The sequence below is a fragment of the Carassius auratus genome, linkage group LG28B (assembly GCF_003368295.1).
Source record: "Carassius auratus strain Wakin linkage group LG28B, ASM336829v1, whole genome shotgun sequence".
In the NCBI taxonomy this organism is placed as follows: Eukaryota; Metazoa; Chordata; class Actinopteri; order Cypriniformes; family Cyprinidae; genus Carassius; species Carassius auratus.
In genome coordinates this window covers 4,353,207-4,370,326 of record NC_039293.1, presented here as the reverse complement: position 1 = coordinate 4,370,326, position 17,120 = coordinate 4,353,207, and the positions used below count along the sequence as shown (strand labels likewise).

The 17,120-nt window shown below is 35.8% G+C and overlaps 2 protein-coding genes across 6 annotated transcripts; one reads left to right on the top strand and one right to left on the bottom strand.

Annotated features, from left to right (window-relative positions):
* Positions 1-2,422: 2,422 nt before the first annotated feature.
* Positions 2,423-8,053, bottom strand: LOC113067775 (nuclear factor 7, ovary-like). The gene is made up of 6 exons (XM_026240237.1): positions 7,558-8,053; positions 7,335-7,430; positions 5,847-6,077; positions 5,750-5,772; positions 5,551-5,672; positions 2,423-5,396 (listed from the first exon to the last, which is right to left on the bottom strand). The coding sequence occupies exons 1-6, from the start codon at positions 7,951-7,953 to the stop codon at positions 4,912-4,914; spliced, it is 1,353 nt and encodes a 450-aa protein (XP_026096022.1). The 5' UTR covers positions 7,954-8,053; the 3' UTR covers positions 2,423-4,911.
* Positions 8,054-9,974: 1,921 nt separating this feature from the next.
* Positions 9,975-15,677, top strand: LOC113067808 (lipopolysaccharide-induced tumor necrosis factor-alpha factor homolog). Of its 5 annotated transcripts, none has more exons than XM_026240277.1 (7): positions 9,975-10,123; positions 11,161-11,421; positions 11,999-12,031; positions 12,116-12,148; positions 12,233-12,265; positions 13,076-13,223; positions 14,375-15,677. In XM_026240277.1, exons 2-7 carry the CDS (start codon positions 11,172-11,174, stop codon positions 14,478-14,480), a joined length of 603 nt encoding a protein of 200 aa, XP_026096062.1. In that variant the 5' UTR covers positions 9,975-10,123; positions 11,161-11,171; the 3' UTR covers positions 14,481-15,677. The 5 variants fall into 5 exon arrangements, with proteins under 5 accessions (XP_026096062.1, XP_026096065.1, XP_026096064.1 ...); XM_026240278.1 differs by having other exon boundaries at positions 10,035-10,119; XM_026240280.1 differs by lacking the exon at positions 11,999-12,031.
* The last annotated feature ends 1,443 nt before the right edge of the window (positions 15,678-17,120 follow it).

Here is a 17,120-nt window from a genome sequence, read left to right as displayed (position 1 = left end):
GTTTTCGATCTTCTATTTCAGACAAAATTATTTTTCACTAGAGAAAGCAATAAATATGAATAGAGGACTTTTTGCCCAAAAGCAACAGTTTGAAGTAAAAAAAAAAAAAAAAAAACATCTTGATGGATTTGTCTCTTACAAACATGCAGCTTTTCTCTTCACCAGACTAAATGATGGACTGGAGTGCTATGGGTTAATTGTGGATTATTGTGATAATTTTATCAGCTGTTTGGACTCTCATTCTGACGGCACCCATTCACTGCAGATGAACTATTGCTGAGCAGGAGATGGAATGATAAATTTCTTCAAATCTGTTCCAATAAACAAACTCATCTACATCTTTGATGGCCTGAGGGTGAGGATATTTTGAGCAAAATTACATTCAGAGGGTGTATTTCTCCGACTAAAAAAATGAGTCCGCTGCAAGATCAGTTCTGGTTTTACATGACATCTTTATCCAGTCAGCAAAAAGATCCAAAAAAGACCAGTTCCCTTCTTTCCACTGCTTTTCTAAAATGCTATGGTGAAGTAAGAAGGTTTAACAAATGCAAAACATTTCTATTAAATGGTTACTGTTGTACTTTGGACTATATAAATACCATGCCCTTTCTGGCATGCAGGCAAACCTATAGATCATCCCGTCTTTACAAGTGCACCATTTACTCTTTCATTTTTTCCTTCTCTTAAAATGTTTCATTATGCCGAACAATAATCCTTATAATCACTGTTTATTGTTGGTGTATTATCAACAGGTTCTGGCTGTTAGTTTTTCAGGTCATATGCGTTCAGTGTTTGTTTTGAGTTCAGTCACTCATTTGCCACTAGCTGTAGTGGACTTGTCAATGTTAGAACCAGACACAGCCTTGACAAACCAGTTTCAACACAGTGTCGTTCCACTCTCTATCTCTTTGTCAACATGCCCCCTTTTCTCTCCGTTTTGCCGTCTCTACCCGCATGTTGATGTTGTTTACTGACAACCCATCTCTCAGGGTGCAGGAGGTTACAAACTCTCAATGTCAAAGCAGAGGACTCAGCATGCACTGAAAAAAAAAGTGCTTTAAATTGAAATAATTGTAATCAGTAAAGATGTATCAACATCATTATTCCTCCTAGTCTTCAGTAAAATGATTCTTTCAGAACATTTGTTCCCATTTATTTAATGTAATGAAGTAAAATATTTAAAGTGACCAAATTGGTGATTCTATGCATGCACATGATTCACATGCTCATTTTTACCTGACCCCCGCAAGCCTGCTAAGTAATAACACACAGCAGCATACTAAGCAGTCATTCCCTAATGATTGAGTTAGAAAATCTCCTACTGTTCAATATCTCCCATTTCTCAAAAACACATACAATAACATTTAAATCTAATATTGAATTTACATTCAACATTCACTCTCGCCATTGATTCCCATGCAAAGCATGCTGGGAATTATGCATCCCCTGGCCAGTTTCAGTTCAAAATCAAAATGATACATCTAGTCCAAACACAAACTGATTACTGTGGGCTGAATGCAAATTAATTATGTTTAATTTGACAAAATGTAAGGGTTGTGCTAGCTTATTTTCTGAAGAAGAAAAAAAAAAATGTAAGTGCACTCAACTGGTGCTACGTGAAACGAAGTCGAATGAAATACAGTAAAACAATATACAAAATACTCCAAATATAAATGTGTCAAGTACATATAGTAAAACAAATCTAAACAGAAGGAATTTCCCTTTGCTTAATGTCTGTGTGAAGTGTTGTTGTTGGTTAGTCCTGTGGTGACGTGTTGCTGAGTGAAGCAAAGCAGAGAGACTGTGTTGTTCACAACCTAAAGTACTACCAAACAATTTGTCAATCTCAAAAACACTGTAGAAAATCAGATTTAAGAAGTAGTTCACTCAAAAATAAAGGCCTGCTGAAAATGTACTCACTATCACAAGTCATTAATCAGAACAGATTTGAAGAAATTTGCCATTACATCATTCACTCACGAATGGATGCTCTGCAGTGAATGGGTGCCGTCAGAATGAGAGTCCAAACAGCTGATAAAAACACATTTTCTTACAAACATGCAGCTTTTCACTTCACAAGACATTATCTGATGGACTGTTTGGTCTCTCATTCTGACGGCACCCATTCACTGCAAATATATTTTCAGCAAATTTAGCTTTTTTGGGGGGTGAACTATTCCTTTAAGCATTTTTAAGAATTGTGAATTAATGCAAACAGAAGAGGCTTGTTACATAACTGTGAACATAATTGTTACATAAAGAAAGTGAAAAAAAAAAAAAAATCTGAAGCTAACAGACCAATTATCCTGGTCAATTTGAACTCTTTTAAAGTAATAGTGGAACCGCCCTGCAAGAGAAAACTGAGTTTCGTCACCTGAGCTCTCTCTGAGCACACAAAGGCGGATATGGGAGTGAACATAGTTTTCCAATCTCCTTTAAACCCAGTTGTTTTTAAATTGGCTAATTTAGCGAAGCCCCACTGATAATACAATCTCAAGTACCATTCAGCAAATAAGACTTTTTACCTTCCCTTCATGTGATTTGAAAAGAAATGGGATTGTAGGTTATTTTGGGAAGCTGTTAGCAAATAGCATTTGCCTGAATGGATGGAATCGGAAAACCGCTTGAGCCATCCAACATCTGGCCTTTCCCAAAATCACATTTGGCATTCATTCTCATGCTGAACTTTACCTGAAGGTCAGAAGACTGAATATATGCGTCTCAGGTTTCTGTTTCAGTATTGTAAAGAATATCTGATAAATGCTTTTTTGACTCCACTAATCAAAGCAAAAGTTCAAAGTGTTTTGAAGACCGTTAAAGCAAATCGTTCTGAGAAATCATTGCTATTTTCCAAGCAGAGTTTGAACCTGTTAATGACAAAGTGCCAAATACCAGGAGGTCATACATCAATAAGCATGTCCATCAAGAGCCGTGGCACTTCCTGGAAACAATTTTCCCCTCGTAGGAAATAATCCCATTACATTTTGTCAAGCACTATTTGGTAAGTGCATTAAGGTCTACATACATGTGATTATAATGTTGTGGAAAATGACTGCTGTGAAGACTTCGAGGACTTTAAAATAGAGCATTATAGAGGGGGAAAAAATGATTAAATTACTGAGTGCAACAAGAGGTGGGAGCACTTCAGATGAAGGGACAGGATGCATTTAATCCTGGACTGAACGGTCTGACATGAAAAACAACAGGAAAAAAAAAACGAATTTGACCATTTCTGTTTTCATCTCAACAAGAACTGAAACATAACATGCCACTGTTTTTCCTCAAATAAAACGTATTCAAGCAAGCAAATGTGTTAACATCCAACTGCAAGTCAAAATACACCTCTGTTTACCACACTCACTATTTACACTGTAATGGAGCCTATATAAATGTAAGCAGAAAAAATGTTGTATGTAAACATAACTATCTTTTCATGCACTCAAACAGGCAACATCTGTTTGATTTTATGTTCGTTTTGTATTGTAAGAAAAGTGATGCATTATTTGTGGTGTAAAAAGTTTTAGATGTAGAAAATAAAGACAAAAATAAATGTTTTCATTTATTTAAATGATTAAAATAATTCTGTGGTACTGTTGTGTGCCCTTATACTATTTAATTTAATGTTATGCAATGTAATTTAATTGAAAATTGTAAGCTAAATGTATAATTAATTATTCTGAATTAAACTGAAGGGTTTCAAGTGAGCAAGTGAAAGCTGTATGTACAATTAATAACTCTGGATTTAATTTAATCTGTGGTATTGTTGTGTGCCCGAATTTAATTTAATTTAATTTAATTTAATTTAATTTAATTTAATTTAATTTAATTTAATTTAATTTAATTTAATTTAATTTAATTTAATTTAATTTAAAGTGAGCACTGTAAAAGGGCATGCATACTTATAATAAACCTTGGCAGCTCACAGTAATTATCTGACAGTGACATCTAGTGGCCATCAAAAGACTAACTGTCAAAGCAAACATATTTTAGTCAGCTTCTTAGTGAAGATGAAGAATACTGTCATTTTCTCAGTTACTTAGTTGCCAGCCATGATTAAAGTAACAAAATCAGAGACAGCAAGGTCATCAGATGGCCAATGAGTCTACTGACTTCTTAACTCTGACGTCACAACATTGAAACTGAACAATCACTGTCAGACACATTCAATTGATTTCAAAGAATTCATGGAAGATGCTTTTCTTCCACAATGTTTAGTTTCTATGATAGCTTTTCATCTTTTTGCACAAAGTACCAGGGCAACTGAATATCAAGCCTGATTATCCTCATGTGCTCATATCATACACTTCATAATATTCATGCACATTATACAGTACTGGATTGAATAGCGGTATCATACAATGTCAGTGTTGTAAACTATGTAAATTCCGTTTCATCTTGCATTGTGTAAAATGCCATGAAACAATGTTACTGACAGGACTGGAATATATTAATTATGGCTGACAGTGACATCTAGTGGTTAGAAGTGCAAACATTTCAATTTATGCTTGCACCTATTTTGCATCTACATTAATATGACTAACAGATACTAACACTGTTGCTGGTAGCTACCATACGTTATTTGATCAGTTTGATCATCAGTGTCACTGAATGGATGATAAGAAGAGGTATAATCCATGTAAGAAGCCTGTTGAGCCACATTATTATAACAAACTCAGCCGGGAGGAAGTAAACCAAGGGCGCCAGATTAATCACTCACACAATTATTAGCCACCAAGTTTTGGTTAAAAGAGTCCTCTGATGCTTTGATCCTTTAAATTAAAACAACCATAGTTTGATAGTGTTGATGTTCAGATCAACAGCACTCTTTCTCATGTCATGAGATATGGATTCAATATTGGAAACATGGTGACTGGAAAAGATGAAAGCAGGAAGATCCAGGTGTAACTTTTACTACATTTTGAACGGCAAGACTCTGAGAGAGGAAGCGGTTTCGAAGAAAGGAAAGACCGTGTCGGTGAAGGTGGTTGTGAATGTGTGTAGACGTGTGTTAGTTACAGGATCGGAGAACAACACCATTCCTCTGTCATAGTCCAGATACACTCTCACACACTCAAGACCCTGTTCAACAGGAAAACCGGACCTTATATAAAGTCCATACTGCACACTCCACACGTCCGTGTCAAAGAACTCACGTCCCTTCCTTTGGTTCGATGCTGTCGTTACTCCAAGAATCCAGTAGGAATTCCCTTCAACCTCCACGTCCCAGCAGTGTGTTCCCGAGTTAAACCCCTCCGAACCCAGAACACAGGGATAGCTGTCCAATCTCTCTGGGTTATCAGGAAGCGGTTGTTTGTTCCAGCGGTCTTTCACACTGGTCAGATCATCAGAGAGGACGAGAGATGGATGAGCCGTGTTTGGATCCAGAATCACAGGAGCTGATGAGACACAGAACAATCAACAGATGCTTTGAATCTGATGTTCATGTAATGATCAAGAGGGAACCAAACACAGATTATTATGAATTAAATGATATTGATATTCCAGAATGTGTCATGTCCAGTGTAGACTACAGATGGTCTCCAGACTCACTGTATTGGATGATGTCCTTCATCTTCTTCCAGACTCTGAAGGGAAGGTTCCCCAAGTATCGTGGCACATGAATCAAGGCTCCAGAAGGAGTCTGTGGATCCGGCTCTGATGGGATCTGGACTCTGGAAGAACATTCAGGATCAGAACTGACCTTTGACTTCAGAAGCAGAGAGACCAGAGACACCAGGAGATCACTCACCTTTCCATTGAGACTGGAAACTCCTGCAGAACAAACACACCATTGATCAGCAACAACTCAATCAATCAATCAATCAATCAATGATCTGAAGTCAGACCTGTAGAAAGGAGATGTCATTGGCTTCCATCATCTCCTCTGTGTCTTTGATTGTGTGTGAAAGAGCTGAGATATGTCTGTTGATCTCCTCCAGCTTCTCCTTCATCATCTGCTTCTTCTGCTCCTCTTCCTCCCTCAGTGCAGCGATTGCATCTTCTTCTTCATCTCTGAGAAACTGATGAAGCGTCTCAAACTGCAGTTTAATCTGATGCTCTGTGTGCTCAGCTTGAGACTGAAATCAAACCACATTCTCTTCAATCATCTCAGTCTAAGGATTTGTTTTACACCAAGATTTTCAAGATATTTGAGTTGCTATAGACTCCCATTTGTTGTACTTCATAGGTTCGGGTTATTTAACAGTGTAGATAACAGTCATTTCTTGCATTTCTTCTTTATTTGGCTGTAGGGTTGCAGAACCTCAGAGACTTTAATCTACATTTCTTTTTTTTTTTAAATCTTCCCGGAATTTCTGGAAGGTTTCAGTAAAATGTTTTGGACATTTTCCACCCCTTTGCAACCCTTGTTGTGAGCATGTTTCGCCTTCACATTTGCTACATCTTGACCACTTCCTTCCCTTCAATTGTTTCACTCAGAATGGTTACGCGTAGAATACAATGTTCTGTGTGAATGAAAAATAGATTTTCATATTTATGTATGGCATCATTTTAAATGTCTCCGGTCAACAATCTTTTCATCCCACAGTAGTAAGCTGAAAGGTAATACAGATTTAAGCATTTAGGAATACTGAACCAGCTTTCCAAGATGTAAACTTCCAAATTCTAGGATCCTGTTCAGTGCCAAATCCAGTTGTTGAATGTTTTGTTATGGTCTGGGTATTTAAGGCTCAGGGTCTTTCTGTAAACATATGAGTCTTTAGCATTTAGCATGTGTGTTTCACACACATTCAACACTATGTGTTTTTTTCATGTTAGGTGTGCATCTTCTCTTTTTTTTGTCAAGAACAGCAAATGTAGTTCAGCCCCCCATCCCATTTTTCCTGAATACATTTCCTTAAACACTGACAAAAGTAAAAATCTTCAGCAAACTTTGCATGTCAGCTTTTTTATCTTATGCCTAATTTAATGCTGTAGCCTATTATTGAGAAGCGGAGGATGTTAAATCCATATATGAGATATATATCTGAGTAAAAAAGAAAATATGTGACATACATTAACATTTCTGATATGAGCTAATATTTTGTGGCGTAGGTGACTGGCCTACAGAAGTAAACATGTCTAGGCTTGCCCTGGTCAAATCATTCACTGAGAAACAACTGATGACGGCACGCTTTAATATTTGGTTGCACAACTGGCAGAAAAGGGCGTTTCAATATTTATTTGAGCTGCTTATGTGTTTTCAACTGAGCTGAGTTATTGCTTTAATCTTGTTTTTTTTTTTTTTAAAGAAAATAAAAGTGGTTGTTTTCTTATTTTTTACAGGATACCCCATGCACTCCTTGTTTAAATAATTGATTAGACTGTTTCCTCACCTTGATGTGTTGAACTGTTTTCATAAATTCCCCTCTAATGTTCTCTTTGTGTTTAAGTTTCGCTTGTAAGGATTTCAGTGCTATATTTAGCTTCTCCTAGAATTCAAGGAAATGAAAACACAAAACGGATCAGCTGCTGAGAAAACACATGAATATGATAACACATTATATGGGATCGAAAGCTAAGCCTATACTCAAATAAAGAAATGTGCATTTCTCCTACCTTATACGATGAAACCTCTTCACTGATGGGTCTGAATTTGTGGTTGTCGTGTGTTTGTGAATCTCTACACACTAAACACACCGGCTGTTTGTCCTCCAGACAGAAGAGTTTGAGTTTCTCACCGTGTGAACTGCAGATCCCCTCAGATCCTGACGAACACTTCTCGTTCCTCTCCTTCAGAAACGACTCACACACGTTTCTTAACACAAGATTAGTTGGAGGATCATCCCTCGAGGATCTTCTCCTGCAGACAGGACACTCCTGAGCGTCCCTGGTTCTCCAGAACCGTTGAAGACACTCTTTACAGAAACTGTGACTACATGATAAAACCACAGGATCCTTAAAGATTTCATAACACACAGGACAGTTAAGTTCTTCCACAAATAGTGAATCCATCTTTACTCTTTCTTCAACAATCGAACCTTTACTTTCACTTTCGGAATGATGCGTTTAAAAAAGGAATGACCACGAGACAAGTCAGAGAAAAAGACTTCTCAAAAATCCCTTTGTAAGGGTTTCACTTCCTTATCAACTAATCACTGATACTTTGTTGCTCTAGTCAAGACAATAGGGTCTGTGTGGCAGAAAAGAGTCAAAATAAGTGTACCACAGGTCAGAAACGTCAGCATTTCTTCAGGTTAATGTGATTAAAATATATTCAGAGAGAATATATGATGATTAAAAAAAACTCAAGGCACTTTATTTGCTATTATTTGTTATGCAATTTAGCATTAGGTGGTGAAAGCCCTTTCTGAAACGAGATGACTAATAAATCATTGACTCAAATGATTCATCTAAAACAGTGAGTCGTTCAGGACCTATCCAATGGATGTGAATGGAAAAAAGTTGTTTATGTAGAAGATTAGCATAGCAAATATACCCAGGCTTAGCTAGCTCACTTTACTAGAGAGTCTGTTCATTTTAGACTGCAGCATGCACATTTATGACTTATGAATAAAGTGTAAGTGGGACTGTAAAATGAACTAACTCTCTCCTACAGTTTAAGTTTAAGCTCAGCAGGACTGTGGCTCTCTGGGAACAGAGTTTGACGTCCCTGGTGAAATCTGTTGTTTGCTCTTTTGCTCCCCTTGCTGCTCAAACTCCTCCATCACAACCTTTTTTCTTCCTGGATTTACTGCTTGATCATGTTTCAAGACTATGTTCTTTTGGTAGCTCTGGTATCTGGTAACCAAATTCAGTGTATTCAAGCTGCACAGATACATTGTGATCTTAACTAAGGAAATATTAAAATCAGGAGAGACTTGGTTACGAAATAGGAAATACATATAAACAAACATATCACACTTCCTTTATGTTGTTAAAGTCAGTTAAACTTGGCATTGCACTACTGCTTTCATGAATACCGTCATAAATTACAGAATCAGTATGAAATGTGATGAATGATTTCTATTCAGAATTCATAATAACAAAAAAAATGACATCTTGTGTTTATGAGAAAGTGACAGACATGGCTATTCTGTAATACAACGGAAACCTAACAGATCATTAAAAACTAACAGATCTCCCCTTATTTATATTAATCCTGTGCAAAAACACATGAAATAACTCAACATTACTCCTAGCGGCTGAAACAAAGCATGCTGGGAACTAAAAAACAAGCTTGACAAATTGGTCCTCAAAACTAATTATAATTAGACTAATTAAGTCTACTTAAATTTAGTCATCTTATCTATCTATCTATCTACACTGAGAAAAAAGATATTCTCAAAAAGATATTTTTAAGGTAAGTGCTTGAAATCAATTTATTTTAGCTACATTTAAATAAACAAATTTTGCAGAAAGTTAGTCAACTAAATTTGTTTATTTAAATGTAGCTAAAATAAAATGATTGCAAGCACTTACCTTAAAGAAAAAAAACTGAGTATAATTTTTTCTGTTTATCTGGGCACACAGGCACATAGGTGAAATGTGTGAAAATAGTACACTAATACATATAAAGGCTATAAAAATGACTCATAATACCGTATATTTTTCATAAGATCACTAATTACTGCATTCGCTGCTTTTGGCAATTCTATGTCATCAACCAGTTTGTGAATGCAAAGATATTCAAACAACTCTTGCAAAACTAATGGCACGACAAGGCTCAAGAAAACCAAACTAACGCATATAAGCATGAATACATAGCCTCAAAACATAGGCAGGTCATTTAAAGCCAACATGACTAAAGTAAGACAGAAGAAGCAACTTTAAATCTAAATAAACAACATAAAAACCAAGAAACAGATGATGCACAAAAATGTGTCTGTATGTGTGACAGAGTCCTTCTGGATGAAATTCACTACTATATGCTTTTTTTTTTTTGTACCTAACAACATTAACCTAGATCAAGTCTTATGGTTTGAATGAATCTATTTAGCCACCAATCTCAGAAGATGAAGTCGTCATCCGAAGGTTAAAAATCTCCTCCCTTTTTGCTTCCTTTCTTCACCCTCCTCTAGAACTCATACACACCCTTTTCTCCTTTTCCTGAACTCAGTCTCATCTGGTCTCCAAGGACATACAACATCCAATCTCAAGTCTCACTGACCTCTCATTCTTGTAGGTAAGTTGGAAAGGAAGTAGATTGAATCAGTGTGAGAAAGAGACAAAGAGACAGGAGAGAGATATCAAGGCGATCAGATATAATCTAATGATCAAGAGTTCACAGATATGACAGTGATAATCAATGATTACTATCACTATTGCATTGCCAGTTATTCTTCATATAATTATACATATAGCACAAGTTGCGTTCAAATCAGAAAAGCTCTGTTTTCTGCCTCTGTTTGCATCATGTTAGTGTGAAGGACAAAAGAGTCGCGCTGCTGAATTCTTGGGCAAGTCTAATGGAAGTTGATTCATGACTTTAAAACATGAGAATCTCAGTCTATACGACTCATTGTTTGGCATCAGAGTCCATTAAAAATGCATTTTTAATTAGTTATTTCGTAGCTTGCCTGTCCAACACTAAATGGAAATTGGTTATTGCGTTGACGTCAGCGCTCTAGAGCACCCAGATCTCTCAAAAACTCATCGTTCTCATTCAGATCTCCGTCTTTTTTCACTCATCAAATTTATAACACTTAAGTCTCATTTTCTTTATCATTTTCTTTGGGATGCTGATTCTAGAAATAGTGCTCACAACATTTCATAACATGTGGAACAACATTTTAATTGATTATTTGAACTGAGCATCCTCAAATTGGGTAATATTATATTTTTTAAAGAAAAAAAATATATATATTTAAGATGTAATATATCTAACATATTTGTTATTTGCGACTTAGCAACCTTTCATAATTGTAAATGTAAACTTCTTAAATGACACCTTAAATTCCTGGTATTGAGGTTGCAGTGGAAAATAAAGTCTGTTTCCATGACTAAAAGGAAAAGCCGTGCAAAATACTTCACAAACAGAGCATTTCCATGTCGGAAAAAAATTTGGATGCACTGTAGAGATTTGAATGAGTCTTGTCAACATTTTTTTGCTGCCATTTGCATTGGGACTCGATAAGTCCTCACACCTAAAACGACTGAAAGCCTCACTCTGGACTCTTCCTCTGCGTGCTTCTGTTATGTTCTGTTGTTTTTTGGTTTAAGGAGCTTAGACTATGGATAAGGCCGGAGAAGCTGATTTGGATGATCTGGAAACGGTGGAATATCTGGAGGATATGGAGGATATGGAGGATATAGAGGCTATGAAAGCCATCGAAGCTTACGAATCTGCTCCACCCTACCCAGGCCTTCCAGCAGATTACATGGGAAAGGAAAACCCAGGATACAATTCACCTCCATATCCGAACATTAATATGGCATACACCTCATACCCAGAGCCGGGAGTTAATCCAAACTTTCAGGGAGGTACGTTTCTTCTGATAAACCTCAGCTGAATAGGTTGCATGTTCATGTCATTCAGACCCAGAGAGGATTTTCTATTTCCTGAAAATGATAGTTAATGTCATCACGTTGCACGTTGACTTTGCTCACACAGGATATAACTTCCTGCAAACACCTTTATTTTAACACATATTTTTAAACCTTTTTGAGATTTTCTCCCCACCTTGTCACACTTGTGTTGTTCCTGGTCAAAAATGACTGGCCAAGAAGATATTGCTTATAAAGGTCTTATTATGCAATATTATTACCAAATTGGTGATAATATAGATTCTGTTATTTAAGACAGCAAATGAATGAATGAATGAATGAATTTCTCAGACACAGATAAATGTGAACCTCCATGGATTAAAAATGAGAACAATAAATGTTTTCATGTTGTAAAATTATTATAAGCATGCACTCAAATTTTACTCAAAATATCGCCTGAATCACATGATATGTGGCATGTTGACAGCTGAGGTTAATTATGCTTGTTTGAATTTTGCAAGACATTATGTACTGTCATTGACAGCATTTACTGCTTCACAATCTTTTCCTAAAGCTCCCAATCAAGGGATGTATCCTCAAATGAACAGTAAGTAGCGGTTTTTAACGATCAAAGAGAATAATTAATTAATACCAATTATTGCAATGAAACTCTTTTTACATTTTTTCAAAGGTCCAAACCCTGGGATGTATCCTCAAGCTAACCGTAAGTACAGTTTTCAATTATCAATTTAAAATTGAAAGTTATATAATCCCCAAAATGGCTCAATATTCAATACTTTTTCCGAAGGTCCAAACCCAGGGATGTATCCTCAAACTACCAGTAAGTTACAATGTTCAACTATCGACCTCAGACACTCGTTCAATAACAACCAAAAATGACGTTTCTGAAATCAGTCACTCACTCACTCACTTTCATGTTGGTATAAACACATTTAACTTTGGTTTAAAAAATTAAGACATTTTTATGAAGCCTGAGAGGGTCTGTCCAACCAAACAAGTCCAGGCAACCAAGACTTATAAGCTCCAAAAAGGACATAAAGGCATAATAAAACCAATAAAGCAGTTTAATCCAAGTCTTTCGAATACATGTGTTTACTTTATACAATTAATAGATGTAACTTTTATCCACATGCTTTTTAGAGAGATCATATTTCTTCATAAGCCTTGGATTAAACCACTCATAACTCATTTCATAATTCACTTTGCCATACCTTTCTGACTTTTAAGATCACGTTTTGGTTACTTGGATTTTCAACGAAGGGACAGAAAGCTCTCAGGTTTCTTTAAAAATATTTTTTAAAAAATTCTTATTTGTTTGGAAAGATATGAGAGTGGATAAATTATAATTTTTGGGTGAACTCACTCCTTAATACTAATACTACACTCCGTTGGAAGTCATATGCGAGTTATTCAACTTGAGATCTCAGACTTAAGAAAGCAATTCTACTGCCAGATTTTCAAATAATGACAGAGAAAAAATGTAAATGGCAAAGCTTCTGTTCAGTTTGTTCAGCTGTCAATACAGTTTCTCCTAGCAATCAAAAGGAGAAGGATAAATGATGCTACACAATAGCAGAATGGTAGCTTTTCTTTGTATCTGGATCATGTGTTGTGTTTCTGTGCATTACAGCCGTATCAACCACAGTGATGCTTCCCAGTCTGCGTGATTTACCCGCTCAGACCATGTGCCCTCACTGTAAGCACCAGGTGATCACCATAACAGATCACTACTCTGGACTCATGGCCTGGATGGCCTGTGGCTGTCTTGCCCTCATCGGGTAAACATTTCCTTAAACTTGACTATTACACACTCCATAGAACCCTTTCATTACTCAAAAGCTTCTTTATAGTGGAAAAAAGGTTCTTTGAACTAAAGAACACTTAGAACTTTTCTTCACACTAAAAAAACAACATTATTTTTCGGGCTATAAGTCGCACCTGAGTATAAGTCGTATCAGTCCAAAAATACGTCATGATGAGGAAAAAATCATATATAAGTTGCACCGGACTATAAGTCGCCTTTATTTAGAACCAAGAGAAAACATTATCGTCTCCAGCCGCCAGAGGGCGCTCTATGTCTTCGGTGTAGACTACAGGAGAACTGAGCAGCATAGAGCGCCCTCTCACGGCTGGAGACGGTAATGTTTTCTCTTGGTCCATTTCTCTTGGTTCATGTCAAATTAATTTTTATAAATAAGTTGCACCTGACTATAAGTCATAGGACCAGCCAAACTATGAAAAAAAGTGTGACTTATAGTCCGGAAAATACGGTAAACAAAAAAAATCTGTTCATTAAAAAAGATTCCAAACCTACTTTGGACACTTTATTTTTTTAAGTGCCTTCTATAGGCTAAGTTAAGACTGCTCTGTGCCTGCTTAAAATCTAGTGTAAATATGCAATAGACTAAATAATGCCAAGTATGACCCACTTCAATACTTAGCATCAAAGTATACATTTGTGACTGCTTTGTATATCTGTTTATGCCTCTTCTGAGAGTGTGTGAAGACACCTGAATGCAACTTCAGAAACACTTCTGTGGCACCTTTACACTGTAAATTTGCCATTTGAAATAAAATATTTTTTCAAGGTTGTAAATAAATAAATACAAATAAATTGGAGTACATTTTACAATAAAATACAAACAGAATAATTTACTTTCTGATTAAGTATTAATTGCTATTTTCGGTAATTAATTGTGAAATGTACTAACAATTTCAAAGTGGAAATTGTTCCACACATCCCTTTGTTTTCAGTGTAGGCTTGTTGAGTTTCAATGGCACATGTAAATGTAAATAAAAAGTTATGTAAATCATATTTTGTCTTGTAATGCTGCAAGCAGACAGCACGAGCCTGAGAGTATAAGAGAAGGGGTGAGTGGAAGTCAATGGGGCAGACAGTGACTGATTGAGCCTGATGTCTCTTTTGCAGGTGCTGGCCGTGCTGTCTAGCACCTTTCTGGATGGATTCATGTAAAGATGTTGAGCACCGCTGCCCAAACTGCAACAAGATCTTGTCTTTCTACAAGCGCCTGTGATCTGGATTCAAACATGTCCCTCTTGAGCTCTGATTTGGATGGGATCTAATGGGTATAAGACAAAAGGAAAGTGTCTATGCAACATTACATTCTAACACAGCAGGTGATTTCAAGTAATTTCCCACAAATAATTATCACTTAACCACATGCAACTATTACGACTCGTGTAGTAAGACTATGGTAAGTGTTTACATTGTATGTAATATTTATTACTGTATGAAATAGAATATTTAATAACTGTTTTAAAGCTTTCCGTTCAGCTTCTTTCAGAGCTCTGCCTGTAAATGTAGATCACAGTCTTGTACTGACTTAATATTTTAATGTAACTTTTAAAGTAAACTGAAGTTAACTAACGCAGCTTTGATGTCAGTCTGATGTTAATGTTAATAAATGTGGAACATTTACAAGCTCATAATGTAACACTGTTTTGCAATGGCACCCAGTTCTCTTCACCTCTTAGCGTCAACATTTCATTAATGAAGGGTTACAGGGTTAACAACTGTTATTTTCATTACGTGATGCTTGATAGATGGTTCAAAGAAATTAAACTAAATATAGTGAATTAAACTGTTCCTAGAATTAATTAGTGAACCTTATTGACATGTTCCTATGGCTCAGTGGTGAAGTGCATTTTATTAGCAGCAAAAAAGGTTGTGGGTTCAATTCCCAGGGGAAAAAAAAACACTTACTGGTAAAAAATTCTGACTACTCTGTAAGTCGCTTTGGATAAAAGCGTCTGCTAAATGCATAAATGTATTGAAGTTATCAGCCCAGCAGTCATTTTGATTCTGACCAATTATCTGTTGTTCAGTTTCCTGTAATTTAGACTCTTTCCCCCGGAGAGAGTTACAGGGCAGCTTTAATGATTCATTTGATCACATTCACATTATACATTCTTAATGTACTTTCACAGAGAAATTAATGAATGTTTCTTGATTTCAAGAGGCTGAAATGCTTTGTAAATTGTTTTAATTATTGATTTATTTATTTTTTTGTGAAATTGTGGAACTACTGTTAACTTGAATCTAATTTGTACATTTTATTCTGTTAATCCTACAACCAGCGAGAATAATTTATCAGCAGTGTAGTATCTAAAAAATTTTTAGATTCTATATTAAAATATATATATTTTACAACTGTGTGTCTGCAATCTGTACAAGAACCAATAGAGGGCATAATAAACTACTTTAAACAGAATGGAAACAGATTGTTACCATATTCATTTAATTTAATAATATTAATAAAAAACGTAATGTCTCATGTTGCTGTAGTGTTGTTACTGTTAACTTAAACTAAAATTATTTAAAATATTTTGTTAAAGTGGAAATAAAATACAAATCGGATAAAAACTAACAAACAAACAAATAAAATAAAAATAAATTTTGCTGTGGGAGCTAACAAAATAAATGTTTTAAATTGAAGTATAATAAAATCACTAAATAAGTTGACAGAAGTTGAAGTAACAAAATCACTAGATAAATAAAATATTCATTATAGAAATATTTAAATAATAAAAGAAACTAAATAAGCACATTATTTAAAAAGAGAATTAATTCAAAATATTAATAAATACTGGTAAAATAACAAAAACAAGGCGGCAGATTTTAAACAGGGTTTGTATCACACACACACACACACACACACACACACACACACAATAAAACAATACCTTTTGTCTCCAAATAAAGCCAGGTTTTGCTCAGTCGCAGGTTTTGCTCAAAGTTAGACCTAAAGATATTCAGACTTGATTTCTAAAAAAAAAAAAAAAAAAAAAAAAAAAAAAAAAAAAAAAAAAAAGAATTTCACTTACATTTCTTTTACATAGTATGATGAGCCCAAAGTGTGTACACAAATGAGAGTGTTTTCTATTGAACCATGCAGTGCATACAGACAGCATATCTATTTAATGCAATTCAATAATAAACCACAGTCTGTTATGGTTTATTAAGCCCAATAAGCCATACTGTGATTTCAATATTATTTCAATTAATTGCCTGTCAAGAATGTACGTTGCACAATAAGTGACTACAATTTCAACACTGGCTCTGTAGTGCAACTAACTGTATTAGAATGAATTATAAATTATGATGAGCCTCTCATCAACAGCTCTGAATCTGACTGTCTTCAAATCCCAATCTACGAGGATGGCTAAAAAATGAAGTTATCGTCTTCATTACTGTTCTTTTTCATTATTACTGTGCATAGTCCGCAAGGATGTTTTATCACCCGTTTTGGTGCCCCATAAAACCATTATGATGGAAGGAGTGAAAGAGAAATGGCGAGGAGAGGCTGTGTGTGTGTTTGAGCCGTAAGGGGAATGGTGGCCACCACTCTGCCGCTTGCAATACTAATTAATCAAACTGTGTCAGGCAGAGAGGTGCAGAAAGATGTGAGGTGAGAGAGATTACTGTGCCAGCAGACTCACTCTGCTGAACCCAGTGAACCAGACTCACGCCCACCGAAGCCGGACGAGCTGAAGATGGAGCACAGGTGGCGCTAACACACATAAACAGGAGCGCTGGACACCCTAAAGAGGTACTGTAGCCCAAGGGAGGACAACAACGTGCCATAGTCTTCCTGTGGCAGATATATTTTTGAAACTTATTTAGCATAGCCTATCTATATTTTAATAAAAGAAAG